The sequence below is a fragment of the Taudactylus pleione genome, unplaced genomic scaffold (genome assembly GCF_031769625.1).
Source record: "Taudactylus pleione unplaced genomic scaffold, aTauple2 ptg000095l, whole genome shotgun sequence".
Lineage (NCBI taxonomy): Eukaryota > Metazoa > Chordata > Amphibia > Anura > Myobatrachidae > Taudactylus > Taudactylus pleione.
Window position 1 is genome coordinate 28,538,714 of NW_028284497.1, and position 25,376 is coordinate 28,564,089.

Consider the following 25,376-nt stretch of genomic DNA (forward strand, 5'->3'; position numbering starts at 1 on the left):
TTTGCCGTTCGCAACACACGTCATCTCCGGTATTTATTAGATTAATCGGGTACATTGAAAGGCATCTGAACTGCTCGCAGTGCTTGTGGTAGGTTTTTCTTGGCGCTATCACTGCGAGCAGTTCAGGCTAAAAGACAACCAAGTGACGTGGTCGATGACGCTCCTTTATTAATTATGCACTCCCATTAAACGCCCTTTTGACCGTTTGCCACGCCTGCGTTCGCGCATGCGCATTACGACCCATACGCATGCGCAGTTGTGCGAACATCGCTCAGAGCGAACGAGGGCCGCTTATGAGCGGCTCTGAATCAGGCCCTGAAGGCGGTGCTGTCCTATAGATGCGTCCGACTCAGAATACAGATGAATGGACGCATAGGACTTCTGATTAATGGAAGAAGCTGGAATTGCGACCGCAATACATGCAACCTAGAATCAGGCCCATAGTGACAGGATTAGAGATCCTGTGATTTTGGCATCTGATTTAATGACACAAGATTATGTAAAACTGCCCATACAGAGTCTAATCATGACAAAGACACATAGTGGTCAATTCAATTAGGTGCAAGGGGTAGGAGACGGCATTACAACCGTGTGGAAACGACACCAAAGGCATCGCAACCTGCCCCCCCCGTCCTGGTTCAATCTCGCCCTGTACAAAAATCAGCGAGTCCGGCAGCACCTTAAGTGTAGCATATAGCCACACTTACTTGCGGCCACAACTGTCGCACTTAATTTAATTGGATGATATTTATCTAATGATTGTCAGGGATTACTCTCAATTCTGGCACACACATATTGTAATATCAGGCATAATCTTCAATATATCCTGCAGTAATGCAGCAAACTCGGTCTATATTCGTATATAACAGCGGTTCCCAAACTAGGTGCCATGGCACCCTACAGTGCCACGGGGCACATGCAAGTGTGTCATGGGTTGGTTGTCCAAGACCAAATCAAATTATTTATGGACGATGTGATAGGCAAAACCAACACTGGTGGTTGTCAATTATAAAATACTAGCTGAAGTAACCGGCATTGCCTGGGTTTAAGTCTTCAAGTTATTACATTTTATCATGTGATGTCGTCCAAATCCATCCAGTGGAAGGTCCAGAACAGACTCCCTGGGTCAAAGTTCTTCCCAGCACACTCCGCCGTGAGGTGTGACCGGAACTCCCCACCACTCAATTAGGCATCCCAGACCAATTGCAACCCCTCTGTGAAGTTTTCATCCAAATCCATCCAGTGGAAGGCCCAGAACAGGCTCCCACGGTTAAAGCTCTGCCCAGCGTAAACCAACGGGAGGTCTGATGGGACCTCAACCCCCTAGTATATCTTCTGGAATCCAATGTTACCACTCTGTGAAGTTTTTGTCCAAATCCATTGAGTGGAAGGCTCAGAACAGGCTCCCCAGGTCAAAGTTCTGCCCGGGGTACACCAAAAGGAGGTCCGAACGGGACCCTAACCCCCCTAAAACCTGACCAGGATCCAAATGGACTAGCCTCGCATTGGTTTCATCCCAATTGCAGGGGTGTCCAAATGCATAATCGGACCGACAGACAAACAAACAAACCGACCAATGAATTTTATATATAAGATATGGACAAACAGTAGCACAACCCTGTCCACCATCACATAACTGAACCTAAGAATGACAGGTACAGTAAGCACAGGTTATTTAATTTATAATTTTTTTCTGAACTTCTCAAAAATAAACTTTTGTCCTAGGGGTGCAATGAAAAAATGCCAATTCTATAGGGCACCATGCAGGGGCGTATTAAGAGAGGAGAGGGCCAGTGGGCAGTCTCCGTCTAGGGCCCCCTCCTCTCTGCCCGGCAGCCATCTGCACACTGAGCACACCAGACTCCGGTAACTACAGTAAACTGTAGTGCTATGCCACAGTCACCGAGGAAGTGGTGCGGGAGCCATTTTCCCGGTGATTTCCCTACTGTGTCTGCGCAAAACGCCGGGAAAATGGCCGCTGAGGCCATATACTAGCCAATTTGTAGAGCAATGGTACCACCGACGCGGGACTTTGGAGAGGTAAGTATTCAATAAATGGGTGCACCTATTATAGATACGCCCCTAGCACCGTGATTCAAGGAAGTTTGGAAGCCACTGCTATAGAGTATCTGCTGGTTTTCTAAATTAAACACAGTCAGTGTGATCTCTGCAGGTTGATCACAAAAATAAAACTGGAATCGCAATTTCAGTCACACACAAATAAATGTTACGTTTGTTTTTTATTCCTTGTAATTGTATGATGACATTTATGCCCCTTTGTGCAAATATAATCACTCAAATCTACATTTCCTGTCATTACAATTAAAAGCAGAGACAATAATATTACATTTTGTATTTATAGCACACAATACCATGTTGGAATATAATGGAAACAATTTGTGTAGTTAAAATAAAAAAGGGATGGAGCTTTTCCATGTTATTGCTAAATGTGGGATGGCGTGGTGATGGTTCTCTCAGATAAAATTTGAGTCAAAGATGAGGATAGTCTGCAGATGTGCTTCTGGCCTGTATTCCATTCTGCGCCTGACTCTGAGGTGGGAGCAAAGTAAAAAAGAGCAAAATCTTGCTGCAATGCAGGTAGGGGAGGTGTAAAATGTGCAAGGAGATTTAGATTTGAGAAGGGTGTATCCTAGCTCAATTCTAAATTGCTGTGGAACAATAATGCTTCCCAGCATTTGTGGCTACATGCAAAAAAAAGTCAATGTGTTTGCACCCCTTGCATTGCAACATGGTTTGCCCAGGTGCATAGTTACTTGCTCTTTTTCGCTTTATTACCAACTCAGAATCAGGCCTTGTATTTTACTGCTGTTTGACAGAATATATATGAGATCGATTTATATATTTATACATTTCAGACACAGAGGGGATAATTCAATATTTTTTTCTTCGCAGACGTAGCTCCTATCTAAAGTAACGGAAGCTATTCAGTTGTCCTGCAGGCGCCCATTAGCCGCGTAAGGTGAACTGCTGGGCGCACTACCCAAATGGCAGTTCGGGCTTTCAAAAGCCAGATGTTGGGCAGATTTCTGCTCGCCACTTCTGGAAGGTGCGAGTAAAAATAATGGGCAAATGTGGCACTCTTAGTTAAATAGCTTCTGTCAGATTAGCCGGGGGATTCTACCACGTAAAACCAATTGAATCCCCCCGCCCATAAAGTGTCAACAGTGCAGATTCTAACTGTGTCGAATTTGTCATACAAAAGGAGTATTATTCTCCAAATTGTGTAAATACATCGCTCACTTTATAAAACATACAGGGCCTGATTCAGACCCGGTCACAAGCGCTGAGGGCTCGCAACCGGGTCGATGGTGGCCCAGAGCACATGCGCGAGACCCGGATAGCGACGGCCACTCCGTCGCTTGCAACAAAGGGGGCGAGCTGTCAATGTTGAGTGACAGCTGGCCCCCTTTGGTGGGCGGCCTGGGGGGGTGGCTGCCCAAACGGAGGTGTTCCCATGAGAACGCCTGTCGTTTGGGGGCGGCCCCACTGACATCACAAGTGATGTCAGGGGAGAGATTCCGGCTCGCGACCATCATTATGGCCGCTCGCTATAGCTGTGGGTGGTCACCCACAGCTATGCGAGCGGCCAGGAGGCCGCACAAAAACAAAAAAAAGCCCTGATTCAGAGCGAGCACTCTTTCAGAGCTTCCGGCTCTGAATCAGGGCCACAGTGCGTTGAAATGTGTTTTCATTATTTGTCACCCTTCCTTTTAAGGTTAGTTTTGTGTTTTAGTTTAATTTTAATTAATCTACAGTTAAGTCCTCTTCATTTGCTCCAGGGTAAACAGAGTGCATATGGAGCTTGAAGGGAGCAACAAATAATGAAAATGAATCCCTATAGAGAATGCAATAAATACGTATAGATGTACTTTATAAATGGACAAACAGTGCAGGGCTAATGTACAGAGTGGCACTGTCAGTTCCATGTCACTACCTCATTGTGGGCAAGATGGTTGTAAAACAGTGAATTTGGAGCTGTGCTTATGCGTCACATGTCTGCGTGTGAGGACTTCACAGAAAATGAGTGCTTGGAATGTTTCCTTTCTAACATGCTCAAATTAGAGGACATCTATGGAAATAAGGGGATATACTGTACAGTACAGGAGGCAGAGCGTAACTAGGTAATTAAAGGCCAAAGTTTGTAAGGGCCCCTATGTACCACTATGTGGTGAAAAATGTATATACTTTGACAAGCAGCTCCACTCCTTGCACCTATGGCAGTTACACCCATGATATGGTATGCTTGGAGAAAGAGAGGGAGAGAGTTTTATGCAATGAGACTGAGAAGGTGTTTCCGAAGCCAAATCAGTTGGAAAACCAGGAGATAAGCAATTGATCAGCTGTGGATGTAAACTAATGAAGAACGTCCTAGTATTGTCATTAAACATTAAAAAACATTTATTAAAAATAGAATTGTTATTCAATATTCCATGAATTACATGGAATTCTATGACAAATCCACAGTATTTGATTTTGGCAAGCATCTAACAACACATAAATGGTCCAGTTGAGTCACAAATAAAACAGATTCAACATCATCCCTCCTTCTGTTGTTTCCCTGTTACCAAGTGCACAGCTACTGAAGCGGCTCAAGCATCCGCATACACTGCAGTTCAACGGTCATTGGTGCTGGGAACTATCGTCTAAAAATGAGAAATGTTGTATATTTATGTAAATGTTTTGATGCTGGAAGCAATCAAATGCAATTTGAAAATTCAATTAGACCACATTAAAACTGCACTATCACCTATGTAAAATAGTCTGGAGCTCTGTGGGCTGCAGTAGCAAATGCAGGATTTAGAAGGGGGGGGGGGGGGTTCCAAGTTCTTGGTTACTGAACCAGTGAAAAACACCTAGACACAAATAAATAAATATACAGATAGATAGAAATATACACCTTACACAGGATTTAGGACCACTACAGTAAAATATACCACTCTATGATGGGTTACACACACACTGTCTGACACAGACAGACACACACACTCCTCTATCATTAAAAGACATGAATGCAGCAGCAAATGAATACAAGCAGCATGATTTATTAAAGACCACCCTGCCCCCAGTAGTGCCCCTTATACAGTGGACCCCAGTAGTGGTCCCCCTATGCAGTGCCCCCAGTAGTGCCCCTTATACAGTGCCCCCAGTAGTGCCCCTTATACAGTGTCCCCAGTAGTACCCCATATACAGTGCCCCCAGTAGTGGTCCCCCTATGCAGTGCCCCCAGTAGTGCCCCATATACAGTGCCCACAGTAGTGGTCCACCTATGCATTACCCTCAGTAGTGCCTCCTACACAGTGCCCTCAGTAGTGCCTCCAGTAGTGGTCCCCCCTATGCAATGCCCCTTATATAGTGCCCCCAGTAGTAGTCCCCCATATGCAATGCCCCCAGTAGTGCCCCTTATATAGTGCCCCCAGCAGTGGTTCCCGCTATGCAGTGCCCCTTATACAGTGCCCTCAGTAGTGGTCCACCTATGCATTGCCCTCAGTAGTGCCCCTTATACGGTGCCCTCAGTAGTGATTCCCCCTATGCAGTGCCCCTTATACAGTGCTCTCAGTAGTAGCCCCCACTATGCAGTGCCCCCAGTAGTAGTCCGCCCTATGCAATGCCCCTTATATCGTGCCCCCAGTAGTAGTACCCCCTATGCAGTGCCCCTTATATAGCGCCCCCAGTAGTGGTTCCCCCTATGCATCGCCCCTTATACAGTGGCCCCAGTAGTGGTCCCCCTTATACAGTGTCCCCAGTAGTGGTCTTCTATGCAGTGCCCCCAGTAGTAGTGCCCTCTATGCAGTGCTCCCTGTAGTGCCCCTTATATAGTGCCCCCAGTAGTAGTCCCCCCTATGCAGTGCCCCCAGTAGTAGTCCCCCCTATGCAGTGCCCCCAGTAGTAGTACCCCCTATGCAGTGCCCCTTATATAGTGCCACCAGTAGTGGTCCCCCTTATACAGTGTCCCCAGTAGTGGTCCCCTATGCAGTGCCCCCAGTAGTAGTGCACTCTATGCAGTGCTCCCAGTAGTGCCCCCAGTAGTAGTTCCCCCTATGCAGTGCCCCCAGTAGTAGTCCCCCCAGTAGTAGTACCCCCCCTATGCAGTGCCCCTTATATAGTGCCCCCAGTAGTAGTCTCCCCTATGCAGTGCCCTTTACATAAATAAGACACACACTAAAAAAAGAAAAATAACACACCTGAATCCCCACTCCTGCCATACCTGCTGCTGTCCGCTCCTTCCTCCTGGACTGCTCTGCACTATGAGCAGTCCGGAACGCTCATGACGGCTGTCCCATCACCCACTGCGGGAGCCAGAAGGCGGAGCTTATGAGTGAGTTCCAGTCCAGTTCCCCCATGGATGCAGCAGCCAATGAGAGTCTGTCTGACTCTCATTGGCTGCTAAAACAAACACACCGCCGCCAGGTAGTACGAGTGAACTGTACTACTCGGCTGCAGTGTGTATGTAACTGTGTAGTGCGGACCGCATTCACTGTGGTCCGCACTACACTTACTGATATCACCACTGATCGGCGGGCAGGGGGGCTTCTGGGTACTCAGAAACCCTCCCTGTGTGCGGGCCTGGGCTGTTACAAGCAGCAGTGATTCAAGGTGCTCTGTGAGTCCTGTAATGCTGAACTTGTTCGTCAATTTCCGAACCAAGGCACAGTGTGGAGTTTGAATGTTCTCCCTGTATTTGTGTGGGTTTTCTCTCACAAATCAAATAAATGCTGCATCTAATAGGCTTTTGACAATCTTACAGTAATGTGAATTTTACCATATAATGCACAAATTACTGGCAATAATGTTGCCCCAAACAACACAAGTTGTAGGAACAGCACCTTCAGAAAACACAAAAGCAATACGGATGTTAGTGTTATTTGGTTGTATATAATTTGACCATTCATTAGAGATTAGATTGTACTGAAATAGAAACAATTACCCAATTTATAGGGCTAAATATAAAAGTTTATTCTAAACAGTACATAAACAATTAAAAGCATTAAAAAACAGGTTCATTTTTGGGGCGTGGGTCCCCCTGGATTGCGTTGGTTGATCTGTCTCAGGGCACCGCATTATAACACATTTTCCTTTATAATACATTTTAACCCTTCACTGTGTGTTTAATATATATGTACTTCACTTTTTTACTTTCATTCTTTATATGCAGCTGCAGCTGCTCCTAACTATCTCTTTACACTGCACTTTTCTTACTATGGTGGTGCCCTGGGGCAGCTTGGCTGGGTCGGTTTTGGGGGGTCCTGCGCTCCGGATTTGAACCCTAGTATGATAGGGACCTTCCCGAAAGAGGTTACCTGGATATGGTGGGTAGGCCCATAACCTTGGCCATGATTATGCTAAAAACCTCTCTAGATTGCAAAATTTTATTGCATTTATATATATTATTAATAATTTGGAGTTGTGCACCTGAGATTTGTCTGTTTCTGTGCTTGCAATTAGTCTCATCAGGTAGCACCTCCCATCATATATATAGTCAGGTTGTGCAGTCCAGAAATCTTTCCCATATGCTCTGTAGTAAAGATAAGTAACATTAGCTTCTATAGGGAGCTGGGGGGGAACAGCTATGAGTGGCACACACTGTATACTAACCATGGGGTGGGGGGGGGGGGCATAGCTATGAGCGGCACTGGCACTGTATACTGACTATAGGGAGGGGTGTGTGGTGGAAAACAGCTATGAGTGGCATTGGCACTGTATACTAACTATGGGGTGGGGGGGGAACAGCTATGAGTGGCACTGTATACTAACTATGGGGTGGGGGGGAAACAGCTATGAGTGGCACTGTATACTAACTATGGGGTTGGGGGGGAAACAGCTATGAGTGGCACTGTATACTAACTATGGGGTTGGGGGGAAATAGCTATGAGTGGCACTGGCACTGTATACTAACTATGGGGTGGGGGGGCAGCTATGAGTGGCACTGGCACTGTATACTAACTGTGGGGAGGGGAAACAGCTATGAGTGGCACTGTCTGTATACTAACTATAGGGAGGGGGGGAAACAGCTGTGAGTGGCACTGGCACTGTACAGCTATGAGTGGCATTGTCTGTATACTAACTATACGGAGGGGGAGGAAATAGCTGTAAGTGGCACTGGCCAGCTGTGAGTGGCATTGTCTGTATACTAACTATAGGGAGGGGGGGGGCAACAGCTATGAGTGGCACTGGCACTGTATACTAACTGTGGGGAGGGGAAACAGCTATGAGTGGCACTGTCTGTATACTAACTATAGGGGGGGAACAGCTATGAGTGGCACTGGCACTGTATACTAACTGTGTGTGGGGGGAAACAGCTATGAGTGGCAGTGTCTGTATACTAACTATAGGGGGGGAACAGCTATGAGTGGCACTGGCACTGTATACTAACTGTGTGTGGGGGGAAACAGCTATGAGTGGCACTGGCACTGTATACTAACTGTGTGTGGGGGGAAACAGCTATGAGTGGCACTGGCACTGTATACTAACTGTGTGTGGGGGGGGGAAACAGCTATGAGTGGCAGTGTATGTATACTAACTATAGGGAGGGGGGTGGGGGGAAACAAAAGTATTTCTGTCCTGACCTATATACTAATTACGTAATTTTGACCGAACTACTTGGGTCAAAAAGGTACCGCTCGGTAAGAAATTTGGCTTAAGGGTGCCTTGAAAAAATGAAGTAGACCCTAAGGGTGCCTTGAACTGAAAAAGTTTGGGAACCACTGCAGTAAGCCATTAGATGCGGCAGTATGGCCATCATGCCTGAACTGAATGTTTTTATTTCAGATGTGGCACCATTCCAGAGCATTGGAGCAAGTCCGGGAGTCTGGGGAAGCAGCAGAAGAACCTAGCACTGCCCTGGACATATATGTACATATTGGTCTCCTTATGCATTGGATAGTGTATAATTATATGGTATTAATAATTAACCCTATTGATGGTCTAAAGCAGTGTACCCCTAACAGAGCATGTTTTCCAGATCTCTTATTTGGTGTATTTATTTCTGGCTGACTCATGTTAAAAGATCCACAGGTGGTGCTGATTATTTCATTTGATACTGACAAGAACATTCAGCACTAGTAAAATTCTATATTACTATTTCTATTGTGGTCATGGTGTGGGCTGGGGAGGGGGGTTTCCAGGCAACCGGAACCCCCCTGCTTTTACCTAAAGCCTAAGAGATTGTAAGCTTTACTGGACAGGGATTGATGTGAATAACTGAAATATTCTGTAAAGTGTTGAGGAATATGTGCATGCTATATAAATAACTAAATGTTAATTAATAATCACAAGCTGAAATCTCTTGATTGTGGTTTGTAATCGGCTCTCCCACTTACACCACCCCCATTTTCTTTTTGTTTGGGGTTGTAAGAGGAACAAAGAAGCCTTGGGAAAAACGACTGTACAGAGGAGCCCTTGTGCACTGGCTAGTGGGAAAAGAATAATACATTATGTAATTTTTTACCCTGTGGAAATGGAGCTTTAAAGAGAATGCAGTGGTCATGCTGGAATCGGTATGAAATACCGACGGAGGAGATGCCAACGCGGCATCTCGAAGGTTGGAAACTTGACAGGGGAACGGTGAGTACTGTTCCCCTGTCATATTTACCCCCTAACCATCCTTTTTTGTACCCTCATACTAACCCTCCCTACCCCGCAACCTAACCCTCCCGGTAAGTGCCTAAAGATAACCCTCCCCCCTTAGTGCCTAACCCTAACCCCTTAGTGCCTAACCCTAACCTCCTGCCGGTGGTGCCTGAACCTAACCCCCCCTGTCTGGAGCCTAACCTTAATCCCCCCCCTCCTGCAGCCTAACCCTAAGTCCCCCCGGGGCAACTAAACCTAACCCTCACCTCCCGCGGCTAATACTTACCTTGCCCCGGTCTCCTTATGATCGGGATGACGGCTGCCGGGATTCCGATGTCGGCATCTCAGGGCATGTCGGGATTCCGGCGCCAGTGTTCTTTCGGTGATCGGGATTCCGGCAGTCGGCATCCCAATCGTCTGCATATTAACCGCATCTGCCATGCTATCCTTCTGTTAAAAAAACAAAACAAGTAATGCCTGTATGCTTTCAAAAAATGTTTTGAGCTAGTTGTCAAAGATCTCTTAGAGTAACATGAGCAAGGTAAAGAAGTTACTCCACACTCTTCAATATAAAATTATCAAAATTATTATAGCCACCATTTTATTTAAAATTATAGCTAACTTAAAAACATTCTCACTTTGTATTTCTATTTTCCCTTTATATTTCATTTATGTAAATATTAAGCAATGAATGTATAAACTATAATTCTTTTTTAATAAGACTTCACCCATGTAATCCTTCACACATTTTGCCAGCCAGTGCCCCCCAGCTCTCACATTATAATTCTGTGTCCTCGATCGACCCATTTACACGATCTCAAATGTTGCTAGCCTGTTGCCCCATCATAATATTTGCCGGCCTGTGTCTCTTTCAAACCATTTAATCTTTCCTTTTTTAAGGCTATACACTTACACTGCAATTTTATATGCTCCCCTGGGTAGTTAATTACTTGCACCTGAGGAAAGGGAAGGACCTTGCTGGAACGTTGCACTCTTTGTAAGGACCATGTGTCTAGGTAAAATAAAATAGCTCAGATAGGCATATAAATTGTCTCTGGTGTTTCATGGTGCAGATACTTAAACAAAGAAAGAGTGGGATTTTGAGTAAATTGACAAAACAAAGCCATGTTTTTTGAGAGTACCACTGTTTCTACCGAGAGAAAATATAGGACTTTAACCACATACTGTACATTAATCATATCACAACATTTACCTTTATCTGTGGTTCAAACAAGTTTACCCGAAAATGACAACTTAAGGTGCGTACACACGTAACGATTTTTTTGACGATTTGTCGTTAACGACGTCGTTATTGTTAAGATGTTCAAAAAATTTGTACAGTTTCATTGGCAAAACGATGAACGATAGCTACCAATGCGAGATCCCGTTTGTAGTTGGTAGTTATCATACATCGCCCTATTCTGACTGTCCTAGATGACGATTTCAGCTAAGCACAGCCATCATCGTTGTGAAAATCATTCATTTCATTACATAAATTTGTTTTCAAGGGAAAATCTGAAGGGAAATTGTTAACGAAAATCGTTAACTACACAAATCGTTACGTGTGTACGCACCTTTACAGTAGACAATGTTCTCTGCCTCTTCTTTACCACTGTATCCTCCGGGAACCATTAAAACATGACATGGCCACTCTATAGTAAATCCCTGTACATCTCTGCCTACTGTAACAGCAGTTTCAAAATGTTGTGCCTGGCAGTTATCATTTCAGGAACTGTCAAACTCACAGGATAGTGAGCTCTCATTTGCAGCTACTCAAGGCATGGACAGAAGGAGAAAACACATAAGAGGACATGCTCCAGTCACTAGGGTGCATTTTTTTTAAAGCATATATCCACCATTGTAGTTATTTTAATTTAATGTATAAATTGAAATAGGATGTTGTCATGTTTTTTTTTTTTTAATTCAACACATCCATCTATAATGTTGGCTCAAGACATTTTTTGGGCTGCTTCAGTAGGTGGGGGCTGCATGAGAACAATGGAAACTATGCCCACCTCAATGTCATGTGATTGGGGCAAGATCAGCGGGCTTTAATCGTACAGCCCAAATAACTTTAATCTAGATGGTAGTGTATTGGCTTAGGCATGCATGGCTTCCTCTGATCTATGTAAAGTAAAGGGCCAACAGTGGCTTGGGCGGAATTACATGCTGCAACAAAAACACACTGTCAACACAACTAACGAATTCTGACCTTACTGCTGTAGGACTTCTAGAAGGCACTGTATATTTCCTTCTGAAGAGTAGCATTTAAGATTAATAATTAATTCTGACATTTTATAATGTGATCCTTTTGTGATATAGAATTCAATGATTGATAGATAACAGTCTGTAAAGGCAATGTCAAAAATTTATTTTTTAAGTAGTGTGAATATAAAATTTTTTGGAAATCTATCAGAATCAGGGCACCACATTAGTATATGTTAATTAGAGTGGGAGTTGCCATACCTCCTTGTCCCGGTAAAGAAAAAAAATACACAGACTGATGGTGTGGTTTTGACAGATCTGAAAGTCTTCTTTAAACATAAGGTTTTCAAAGGCCTTCCACTGGACCACAAATCCACTGCTACATAGGACTATTGCTGACCTAAAGAATTGTGGACATTTACAAGTAATTCAGTCTATTTGTATCCCATTTGGCCCTTTATGCATGTAGAATTGATAGCTACTAGCATAGATACAGTTAAAGCAGGGGCATAACTATAGTGGGTGCAGGGGGTGTCATTGCTATAGGCCCCAGGGGCTTAGGGAGCTCGTCTATCCTACACCCAGCTGACATTAGCATCAGTGCCGAATGGTGCAATCAGAACAGATGATGCTGTAGTGATTATGAAAGGAGACAGTGTACAAGCTACTTGCCACTGTATTAGTATATTCAAAACAGTGTACTGTACTTGTGCCACTTTTTATTATAATATGAAGTGAACATGAGCTACTATGTGAACTAGGGGCACTACTATGGAGCATAAAATAAACAATTGCTACAGTACGTAGAGATGTGTCTCTCTGGAAGCATTGGAGGCTCCCTTCAAAATGTTGCTATTGGGCCTACAAAGTTCTATGGATTTTTTTACGAAGCGTCAGGTTCTAAAAGCTGATGCATACGATTGTGTTTATGCGCAAAATTTAAAAGGGCAATTATTTTACTAGAAAAAAATGGCTAATGTAAGCATGGACATAAACACGATCAAAAGGGCCAGGTTTTAGAACTCAATGCTTAGTAAATAAAGCCCCTAGTTACGTCCCTAAGCCAAACATATAAAAATCTAATACCCATCTTTTATTGTACTGTTTTTATCTTTTTAGAGTGCATCATGTCTGCAACAGTGTCTAGTGTGTACCCTCAATGTCACTGGCGATGCCTGCATGCAGGTCCGACGTGTGACATCGTCAGCAGGGGCCATGCTACAGAATGCAGCATGACCCCACTCTTGCGCCAGTCGCTCCCGGCATCAGCAAGTGTGTATGCACTTGCCGATGCTGGCGCTCTGCCGAGACGCATCGCTAACGAGGTCGGTACACACTAGACATCGATTTAGGGGTCTATTTACTAAGACTCCACATATCGTGGAGTTAATGCCACTCCTGCTTTGCCTGCTACCGCTGTGAAGCAGGAGCTGGCTAACACAGCTGTTACTAAAAATAGACCAGCCGAGGAGGGTGAACGTTAAGTCACCCCCTCGGCGGTAACAGCTAACACTCCCTTCCCCTGACAGCCCTGTGTGACTCACCATCACTGGCAGCGGCAACTTTTTTTTTTTTGCAACAAACTTTATTTACAAACGGCCAAACTGATATAGCTCAAGTCCTGCTTCTCCGGGGAGGAGAAGAAGATATCGGCAGCTACAGGTGACAGTATCACCGCTGGAGAAGACACCCGACTGTAAGTGACCTCTCCCCTTAGTAATAGCTGGGACACTTAGCGCTGCCCTAGATGTCTATGGAAGCGCTAAGTGCCCCAGGTGCAGTGCGATATTGTAGGCTGCACTTAGCGCTGGCAGGTTACAGGCAGAGAAAATCCCTTTAGTACATACTGAGAAGTGTATGTACAGGGATTTTCTCTGCCTTTAGCGTTTTTTCCCCTTTTCTCCCCTTAGTAAATAGACTCCTTAATAAGTACTTTGCAAGATATATGTAAGTTCTTCATAAACTGTAGAAACCACTGCTCCATGTAATAATCCATGACTGTGTGGTTGGAGACACATTTAGGGCAGGAACATGTGACTACTTTTTGTCGAAAATAGGCTGTCACTGACATTTTCTGGTGTCATGTAGGAGAACTGGATGGGCTGAAACATTTATATGATCATATTACCTTCTGAACCTTTGCTAAGAATACATCTTCTAGATGTGTCGCGAATCCTTCACTTATCCATTCTTCTGTCCAATCACGTGCACCGATGGCCAACCCAAACCAAGCATGTGCGATTTCATGGCATACACGTGTAATGCATAGTTGATTTCTTCCAGACAGTACACTCTGAGACAGATAGATAATATGTGGGCTGGGAAATGGGAATAGAGAGCAAATGACATATTAGGTGGTAGTCTTGTTGTAACATGAACACCACAGCTATTATGTACTCTTATTAGCTTTGTCATATTATTATCATTAGTATGTGGATGATAGGTCCTGACAAGCCCTTGCAGCATAGACATCCGTAAAAAGGAACACAAAACAATGCACTGTCAAATTGGGCGCCATTCAACAAGTAATGGGAAATAAATATTCATATTTTGCTATCCATTGAATTAATCTCCACAAGCTATTAATTTAATTGTGAATAGCAATAGGAACAAGAAAAAGCCAGCGTTAATATTATGTAGACAGACAATGAAATATACCCCCCTGTCTGAGTTCCTCCTCATATATACAAGAATCATATCTCTATAAATATTTACACCATCTATGATAATTATAGCGTAGTATGTAACTTTAGGTAGGAGACAATATACTGTAATGTTCCAGATTATTTTGTATGCATGAAGTTACCTCCTACAGGAAATATATTTTCAACTATATTTTACTTTACCACATTGGAGCTGAATTAATAATCACTGTAGCATATAGCTGATTTTGTTATGTTTCTAAGGACTACCATTTCTTTGAGCACAATCTTGTTAAGGCTGCAAACCTTGTCCACTATAAGTAGTGTATATATTGGAAGTGTATAAACACTGCCTTAATACAAAATAAATGATCCTAAACCTTAATTCTCTCATACTTTAACAGACCTTATATATTTCCATCCTACCAGATCAACCTCTAATTCTTTCCTTTTTGGGCCTGTGATACAAAAAAAAGATATGGATACTATTTAATTTGCTCCCAGAAGTAAGTGTCTAACTGAAAGCAATACAAGCCTTTCCACATGGGGACGTGTACCTGTAACTCTTGTTTTGACAAATAAGAGCACATACCAGTATTACTTTTTTACTGTTCCCCAATAAAAGTCCTATAGACTTCAATATGAATTAAAGATGTGTGCTGGGATGAAGATCTTTAAGTAAAATTAATTGATAGCATCAACAGAGATAAACAACAACTCTAGGATTACTTTGTGTATGCAGACGCCCACCAGCCATTCATAAGACGCCCACTTGCGCACGTCATCCTGGAAGATCATGAAAACATTGGTACATCGAGCACCATCGGATGTGCTCGCAGCGCTTGAGGTTGACTATGCCTGGCCACAAGCACTCATTAAACTGGGATGTCTATGCTGGGTCGAGAGAGCGCTTCCCGATCTGTCGCAGTGCTTCGCGCACGCGCTTTGTGATGCATACGCATGCGCAGAATGCAAATATCGGCCAGCTACGAGCGATCGCATCCTAGTGAGTGGGTCTGAATCAGGTCCATAATTATTAGTAAGAAACATAGCAGGTTATTATTCTCATATAGCAGATTTTACCAATGGGAAAATAAAGAATACAGTTGTATACTAGATCTTGCTAATTTTTCTGAGGAGGGACAAAAGTTTGTACAATAACAGGTACTTTAATTCAGGGGTGTAAATTCATACTAGGAGCCCGGAGGTAAGATGGTTGTTGCTGCTGCCCCCCTCTGCTTATATTCACTACCAACACCTCAATCCCAGCAACATTAAGACACACACTTGGCCCCCTAACCCACATTCACTACCAACATCCCAGCAGCGCCCAGACACACCCTAGGGGTGAAGCTAGGCTTTCTGCCACCTGGGTCAAAGATTCACCTTTTTACCATCAAATCGTCGTATTCGCACAGCAATGCGAACAGGATGCACAAGCAGCTTCTGCTGATTAAAATGATATGATGCAGCATGCCTATATATTCTGTGTGCGAGTGCATTCGCAGGCGAAATGCAACGTTACAGTGTCATCGACTGACAGATACATCCCCTGTGTGTGTGGGCATCTACTCCTCAGTCTTACATGCTGTCCTCTTCTATCTCCTGGTCCCACTTGTCACCCTCATCTGTGAACTTTCCTATCTCCGGTTTCCATGCTTCCCTATCCATCTCCCAGCCTCACTTCTCACTATCCCACAGGCTCACGCGGCCCCTTCTTACAGAGGTCCACCCACATGCTGGTGTGTTTGTCGCTCCCATCAATGGCCTGGAGGTGTCCTCATTCAATTCAATTGCAGGGGAAACAGTGTAGTCAGTGCGGTAGACTTTCAATTGCAGAGGCATTTTCAGTGGGATAGCAGATCTCTGGATAACTGTTCTGGCTCAGAAGGAATGATACATTGTTATGATAAATTTCACGATCACTTTGCAAACCACATGTGTTATTGGATGTAGGTTATCAGGACAATTTGACATTTATGATAAATATTCCCCTAAGGACATAATAAGCTCACTGCTATCCCAGGACACTGCAGCCATTCCCATTGATCACTACCACATAGCACTTGGGGACTAGAGAGAGGAGGATATATGTTCTACATGAATAAGTAATGAGAGAGGAGGATATACAGTCAGGTGCATAAATATTGGGACATTGACAGAATTTTCATATTTTGGCCTCTATTCACCACCACAATGGCTTTGAAATGAAACAAACAAGATGTGCTTTCACTGCAGACTTTCAGATTTCATTTGAGGGTAATTACATCCAAATCAGGTGAACGGTGTAGGAATTACAACGGTTTCTATATGTGCCTCCCACTTTTTAGGGGGCCAAAAGTAATGGGACAAACTAAACAATCCTAAATCTAACTTTCACTTTTTAATACTTTGTTGCAAATCCTTTCCAGGCAATTACAGCCTGAAGTCTGGAACCCATAGACATCACCAGACGCTGGGTTTCATCCCTGATGATGCTCTGCCAGGCCTCTACTGCAAATGTCTTCAGTTCCTGCTTGTTCTTGGGGCATTTTCCCTTCAGTTTTGTCTTCATCAGGTGAAATGCATGCTCAATCGGATTCAGGTCAGGGAATTGACTTGGCCATTGCATAACATTCCACTTTTTAGCCTTAAAAAACTCTGGTTGCTTTTGCAGTATGCTTCGGGTTATTGTCCATCTGCACTGTGAAGTGCCGTCCAATGAGTTTTGAAGCATTTGACTGAATATGAGCATATAATATTGCCCGAAACACTTCAGAATACATTCTGCTGCTTTTGTCAGCAGTCACATCATCAATAAATACAAGGGAACCAGTTCCATTGGCAGCCATACATGCCCACGCCATGACACTACCACCACCACGCTTCACTGATGAGGTGGTATGTTTTGGATCATGAGCAGTTCCTTTCCTTCTCCATACTCTTCTCTTCCTATCACTCTGGTACAAGTTGATCTTTGTCTCATCTGTCCATAGGATGTTGTTCCAGAACTGTAATGGCTTTTTTAGATGTTGCTTGGCAAACTCTAATCTGGTCTTCCTGTTTTTGAGGCTCACCAATGGTTTACATCTTGTGGTGAACCCTCTATATTCACTCTTGTGAAGTATTCTCTTGATTGTTCACTTTGACACATATACACCTACCTCCTGGAGAGTGTTCTTGATTTGGCCAACTGTGAAGGGGTTTTTCTTCACCAGGGAAATAATTCTTCTGTCATCCACCACAGTTGTTTTCCGTGGTCTTCCGGGTCTTTTGGTGTTGCTGAGCTCTCCGATGCGTTCTTTCTTTTTAAGAATGTTCCAAACAGTTGATTTGGCCACACCTAATGTTTTTGCTATCTCTCTGGTGGGTTTGTTTTGATTTTTCAGCCTAATGATGGCTTGCTTCACTGATAGTGACAGCTCTTGGATCTCATATTGAGAATCGACAGCAACTGATTCCAAATGCAAATGTCACACCTAGAATCAACTCCAGACCTTTTACCTACTTAATTGATAATGAAATAACGAGGGAATAGCCCACACCTGTCCATGAAATAGCTTTTGAGTTGATAGTCCCATTACTTTTGGCCCCTTAAAAAGTGGTTAGTGGTTAATGTTCTAGCTAAGCATAAATTGTTCCAAGAGAGAAACCTGCTAGTTGGAGGCGACTTAAATGTCTGCATAAACCCAGCCTTAACTTCGACAGTATAAACAACCGTGAGCGCTAAACAATAAACTGCTTGTGTAGAGCCATTAAAGTACATTCATATGTAAGGCCTGTGTCAGAGTTGTATGGTATGCCGATATTTACGCAGTTGAGCAATTTTTTGCTAGTGCGCATGCACGAAACGCCGTGGAATGTCTCACTGTGCACTTGCAAACTAAAGTTTGAGGTGGCATTCGCAATGTCTCTGTTCCTGGGTGGAGACAATGAGGTGGCCGAAAGTATTCGTAAAAAAAGAGGACAGTCCATGGTCGTGCTAAGGGAGTTCCAGGGGTGTGATTGCGCTCGCTGAACCACAGTCTCAGAGGCAAGTTTCAGAAAAACAGTTGACCCAGGATCTGCGCAGCCCAGGGCTTATTCGAGGTGTAGATGCGCGTCTAATGCTGTGCCGAAGGTGGTGTGTTCTCAACCTCTGGAGAATGTGCACACAACGCAGATAAGGGAAGTGGGTGTAGCAACATTTGCACTGTCCGTCGCAGATTATTTCAGACAGGTCTGTTAGCAGGCATTTGCATATTTTCACAAATACAATGCGAGCGCAAACGCAGTTGAGAATGCAATAGTGTACAACTCTAAATCAGCACCGTAGAATGGAATCGGTATGAAATACCAATTGACAGGATGCCGGCTGTCAGCACACTGACAGCAGCATCCCGAAGGTACAAATCCCAACACGGGAAACGTGAGCACTGTTCCCCTGTCCTATTTACCCCCTAACCCTCCTATCCTGTACCCTAACCCCCCCCCACGGTAAGTGCCTAAACCTAACCGTCCCCCCTTAGTGTCTAACCCTAAACAACCCAGATGGTGCCTGAACCTAACCCCCCCTGCCTGGAGCCTAACCCTAACCTCACCCCTCCTGCAGCCTAACGCTAACACCCCCCGGGGTGCCTAAGTCCCCTCCCACTGGGGATGATACTCACCTTTCCGCGGTGTCCTTACGATCGGGATGCCGCCTGCAGGAATCCTGATGTCGACATCCCGAGTTATGTCGGGATTTCGGCGCCGGTGTTGTCTCGGCGTTAGGGATTCCGATGCCGGGGTTCTGGCAGGCAGCATCCCACTTGCCGGGATGCTCAACGCATGCCCCGTAGAACGCTGGCTTCTATTACATCAAGTTGACATGTCTTGTGATTTACAGTATAGTATACTACTTAATATTAGGGCAGAGGTTCCCAAACTCCGAAATTACAGTCCAGGTTTTAGGGATATCCAGGTGACTTAATTAGTAATCCAGTCAATTTGATTTTACCACCTGGGCTCAAGCATGGATATCCTTAAAACCTGGACTGTAATGGCGGAGTTTGGGAAACACTGTATTAGGGCAAGCTCATTCAATATTTAGTGATACTGCAGAATGGTCTGAGCACACCCCAGATAGCACTATCAACCCACCCAAATACACTGAGGATTGATTGGCGATTAGATAACACACTATTAAAGTGTTGTGAATAAAATAAATAATCAGCCATCAAATTACAACCTTTGTAGAAATTAACAGTATGTCTGGCTCTCAGATTTTGGTAAATGGAAGTCACACAAATGCATAATTCGGATATTAGGTAGGAAATGTTAGAGAAAGGTATAAAATAAAACAACAAAACACACTGACACCACTGCCCAGTTCTCCACACTTATGCTGGCCATACACGCTACAATTATCGGAGCGATCCGCCTGACATCGGCGGATCGCCCCGATAATTGTAGCGTGTGGGGGGGGCGACCGAGGGTTAAATATTGCTCGGTCGGGCATGCCGGATTGTCCAGCATGCCCGTCCGATGCGATATTTCCCGTTAAACTGTCGGCCGCCTTGGGCAGTGTATGCCCAGCCGTGGTCGACAGACAGACATTTCCTGTGTTCCTTCCTACGGAAGGAACAGGGAAATGTCTCCTCCCCCGGGGGCGGAGCGCAGATGTCTGCCGAATACACTGTGAGAGAAATCTCACAGTGTATGCCGGCGACATCTGCGGCTGGCAACTGGCCAGATAAAATGTCTGTCGGTCTGACAGGCATTTTATCTGACCGTGTATACCCAGCATTAGAAACAACGTGAAATCACTATTAACCTATAAAACAGAAAGCAAAGATAGTGTACTACGAAGTGCCTAAAATACTGGTGAAAGGCATGGGAAGTGAGTTTTAACAAGGAATATAGAGCTACTGCTAAAGTTTTCAAACAATTTAATGACAAATTTTATCACTTACACCTGTCTATAACCTCTCCTGAAATCCCAGACACAGCAAATTGATGAACTGTGCTGCATCTCCCAGCCTTTGGTGCATTGTTGGGTTTTATAACAGGTCAGGAAATAACCTCAGCCATCAAAAGCACACCATGCGGCAAAAATCCCTGGCCTTGATGGGTTTACCTTAAAAAATGATACTTTTTCTCAAAAACAGCTGGTGCCACTAATGAAGGCATTTACAGGTTGAGTCTCCCATATCCAAAATGCTTGGGACCAGGGGTATTTTGGATATCGGAATATTCCGTATTTTGGAATAATTGCATACCATATTGAAATGCATTTATGATTCATATACACCTTATAAACACAGCCAGCAGGTCATTTTACACAATATTTTCAATAATTTTGTGGCTACATGAAATTCATTTATATGTAATATACACCTTATACAAACAGCCTATAGGTCATTTTATACTTTATTTTTAATAATTTTGTGCCTTAAACAATGATTGTGTACATTGAACCATCAAAAATCAAAGGTTTCACTATCTCAGTCATGCTAAAAGTAGTCCGTATTTCGGAATATTTGGATATGGGAGACTCAACCTGTATCAACTTTCTAAATTCTATTTAGAATGACCAAATATGCTGGGGGAAGCTTATAGCACAGCACTTCTGAAACTGAACAAACCACCAGACGAGTGTACAGCATCAACGTTCACCCAAAAGCTTTCCGCAGCTTGGACCTGGTGGGCAATACCATACCATCTTCAGATGGCATTGCACGATAGAAGCCTATGGGCTTCTTTTGCAAAGTGCTCTGAGAGGGATCACAACACCCCCCCCTTCCCTCCACAGGGAGAAAGGGTGCGCATCATACGGTGCATGCACAGGACGACTCCAGGGTCATAAACCCGAAAGTCAATCTATCCTTTTCAAATTTACTCACAAAAATTAATGCAGACCGGCGTTATTAATGCCGGTATGCGTGCGATGAGTGGAAAGATGCTTCCCATGCAAAATGCAATACTTGATGCATCGTGCCCTATATTAAATTTTCTGTGTATTTAAAATTAGGATGCAATTTTTTTTTTGGCTTTTCAGTAACAAACTGGGGTACAGAAATTTAAATGGGGAGGGGGAAGCATATCACAAAACTCTGCAAAAAGAAGAAAAGCAAAAAAGTGTATGTGTGACGAGGGAGTTAGTAAGAGAGAGAAGAGATGGGGGAGAACATAAGTGGTGGAGCCTGGCATCACACGGAGAGAGAAGGTGAGGTAGGGCAAAGTGGTTTGTCCAGGGGGACCAAATACTTGAGAATTTATTACATTTGTTGTGGATTATGCTGGTAATGGATTTCAGGCTACAAGTTTGCCGCACATAGGCACTAAGAGTAGAAACAGATGGGGGAGATGGGTTTTTCCAATTCGCTTCTGTTAAAACACGGGCTGCATGCAAAATATGGCTAATCAGCTGGGCAAAATCTGAAGACACTTTAGAGAGCGTGCGGGGGAGCAGGGAATAAGAGGTAAAATGACATATGGATAGGAGTAACCTGAGTGATGAGATTGTGGACCTCACGCCAAAAAATTTACAATATTGGGGCAGTTCCATCACACAAAATACATTGTGCCGAGTCTCCATATTATAGTATGTAAGCTCCCTCTTTTATCTACAGATTTTCTCCCATACCTCTGGGTCGAGGGTCTCCCCGATGTTCACCTCCCACTTCAGTTCATGTGGATCCTTGGCTGATTGGTTGTGAATTAAGAGGGTATGGTAAAGCAACAAAATAAGACCTCTCAAGCAAGTTTTGCTGACACACCCTGCCCCGTGACTCAAGGGTCGCGGGGCAGGGTGCTCATCAAAAAACAGGATTTTGGTACTTACCTATAAATCCCTTTCTCGGATTTCATAGGGGGCACTGGTGCTAAGTGGGAGCTGGCACTTAAAATTTTAGAAGTGTGACTAGCTCCTCCCCCTCTATACCCCCCTACAAGCCCAGTCTTAGGAAACTGTGCCTGAGGAGAGCTGGAAGAAACAAATGTAAGAGGAGGAGGTAAAGCAAGTACACATAACAACAACAGACTTATAGAAAGTTTGAAATAACAGTACACCAAGAAAAACATCAACCAGTCATAACTTATAATGACTATAACCATGGCAGGAAGGAACAGGGCAGGGAGGGCATCCAGTGTCCCCTATGGAATCGCAGAAAGGGATTTATCGGTAAGTACCAAAATCTTGTTTTCGCCTTCATCCACTAGGGGACACTGGAGGCTTCATGACACAGGGGAATCCCAGAGCTCCCATTATGGGCGGGAGAGCGCTGAGAACTCTGCAAAACAGCACAGCCATACTGCGCTGCAGAGCCCGCAAACATGTAAAATCTGTAAAAACAGAGAATGGTATGCCGGCCTGACCAAGTGGCCGCCCGGCAAAGCAAATCCATGGAAACTCCATGAGCAGACGCCCATGAGGAACCCACTGAGCGAGTGGAATGCGCAGTAAAAGAAAAAAGGAGGCTTCTTGGAGGAGGCCACATATGCCTGACTGATGGTCAGACGAATCCAGCTGGCAAGCGTCTGGTTGGAGGTTGGCCAACCAGGACGAGCAGAGTTATATAAGACAAACAAAGCGTCTGTTTTACATATAACTACAGTCCGTTTCACATAGATCTGAAGAGCTCCAATGACGTCCAAGGATCTTGAAGTTAGTGAATCCTGTGGAAGAACCGGTACAACAATAGGTTGATTGATGTGGAAAGCCGAAACCACTTTTGGGAAGAAATTCCATTCTCGTACGGAGTTCTGCCCTATCCGAGTGAAATACCAAGTATGGAGGACGACAGGATAGGGCCCCAAGCTCCGGACACCCGTCTGGCTGAGGCCAGTGCGAGTAGAAGTACCACCTTCCATGAATGGTATTTAAACTCCACAGTCTCCAAATGTTCAAACAGAGGAGATTGTAAGAAGGAAAGTACCAGATCCAGCTCCCATAGAGCTGTCGGAGGCACAAAGGGTGGTTGTAACTGGATAACTCCTTGCAGAAAGGTCTGAACATCCAGAATTAAGGCTAGCTTCTTCTAGAAGAATACAGACAGTGCCGAAATTTTAACTTGCAGGGAACCCAGACGTAGTCCAGCCGAGAAGCCTGCTTGCAGAAAAAGCAGGAGTCTGGCTAGACTAAAAACTGTAGGAGGCGACTCTCGCCTTTCACACCATGAAGCATAAGCCTTCCAAATACAGTGGTTTTCTTTCTGGGCTCGAAGCATAGTAGGGATTACCCTGGATGGGATTTCTCTTCGTTGTAATATGGCCCTTTCAACAGCCACGCTGGGTTGCCATCCTGTCGGTTTATGTACACCACTGCCGTGGCGTGGTGCGACTGGACTCTGACTGCTCGGCCCTGCAACAGGTGATGTGCTGGTTGAAGAGTGTAGAACACTGCCGGTAATTCCTGGATGTTTATCGGTACATATGCTTCCTGTGAGGCCCAGCGACCTTGGAAGTGGTGTTTCAGAATCACTGCTCCCCACCCTCTCAGATTCACGTCTGTGGTGAGGAGAGTCCAATCCCACAATCCGAATCTCTTGCCCTCCAAAAGGTGCAACGAGTTCAGCCACCAGAGAAGGGATATCAGAGTTCTGGGACATAACCTCACACGTTGGTGGAGGAAAAGATGGGATCCTGACCATTGGGTGAGGAGGTCGAGCTGAAACGTCCTGGAGTGGAAATGTCTGTAAGGAATGGCCTTGAATGCCGCCCTGTCCCAGGAGTTGAATGCAGACGTGCACCGATACCTGACGACGAAGGACCGTCCTCACCATCTCCTGAATGGAGGCTGTCTTTTCCTGGGGAAGGAAAACCCACTGACATAGTGTTTCCTCCATTATTCATAGAAACTGGAGCCTCTGTGTCGGTTGCAGATGAGACTTGGGAAAGTTCAGGATCCACCTGCGACCTATGAGGAGCTTGTGAGTCACCGCAATGTTTTGCCATAATTGTTTTCTGGAATGAGCCTTCAGAAGGAGATCATCCAGGTAAGGGATAATCGTGATCCCTTGTTTCCGAAGGAGTCCCATCATCACCGCCATGACCTTCGTGAATACCCTGGGGGCTGATGATAAGCCGAAGGGTAAGGCCTGAAACTGGAAATGTGATTTCCGAATGGCGAATCTCAAATGCCTGGTGAGGCGGCCAGATAGGGATGTGAAGGTAGGGGTCCCTGAAATCTAGAGATACCATGAATTTGCATTCCCCCAGTCCCGCAATAACCGACTGAAAGGACTCCATCTTGACTCCAGGTGAGAGGGAAGCCCGTCATGCACTAGGTTTGGTAGTGGTGGACTAACTCTCCTGTTGAGCAGATGTTGCTGTGAATCTGCCACGACCTCTGGAACCACGGGAAGTAGTATGTCCTACTCTGGAGCGACCATGGAAATGACCCGGGGAACGAAAGGACCAAAACAAAGGCCCCGAGTAGGGCCTTCTAGGAGGCGAAGCAGCCGACGGAAGATAAGTGGATTATCCACAGTAGCCTGAGAAATCTACTTATCAAGTTCCACTCCAAATAAGACACTTTCCTTGAAGGGAAGAGCTTCCACAGCTTTTTTAGTTTTTCGTTTTTCACGTCCATCTGTCATTGACGAAGCCAAAGCGCCCTGTGCGCTGAAACTGCCAGAGCTGAAGTTCTGGAGGCGAGATTACAAACATCCTTGGACCCCTCTCCAAGGTAGGCTGCAGCTTCTCCTATGTGTTCTGCTAGAGGAATAAGGGCCTGATTCAGAGCCGTTCGCTATTTGCGGTCGTTCGTTCAAAAACAAGGGGTGGCTATTCAAATGATCAGTTCGCAAATTGCAGTCTGTTCACACCTCTAAGTCTGAATGAGCGAGCAAAACATACGCTCGTTTATTTGTTAAAAACGCCCCCTGGCCACACGCACCATACGTCATGTCCGCTATTTATTAGATTAATCGAGTACATCGACCAGCGTATGAACTGCTCGCTATTCTTGTGGTTGGTTTTGCTACCACAATCTTGCGAGCA

General features: G+C 44.7%; 1 protein-coding gene across 3 annotated transcripts in view; it reads right to left on the bottom strand.

Annotated features, from left to right (window-relative positions):
• Nucleotides 1-25,376, bottom strand: part of AOPEP (aminopeptidase O (putative)) — a 562,421-nt gene that overhangs the window by 320,513 nt on the left and 216,532 nt on the right. For all 3 annotated transcript variants that reach the window (XM_088470083.1, XM_088470081.1, XM_088470080.1), the window contains exon 6: nt 13,922-14,111. In XM_088470083.1, the coding sequence (XP_088326209.1) occupies nt 13,922-14,111 (190 nt within the window). The remainder of the gene's footprint in view (nt 1-13,921; nt 14,112-25,376) is intronic.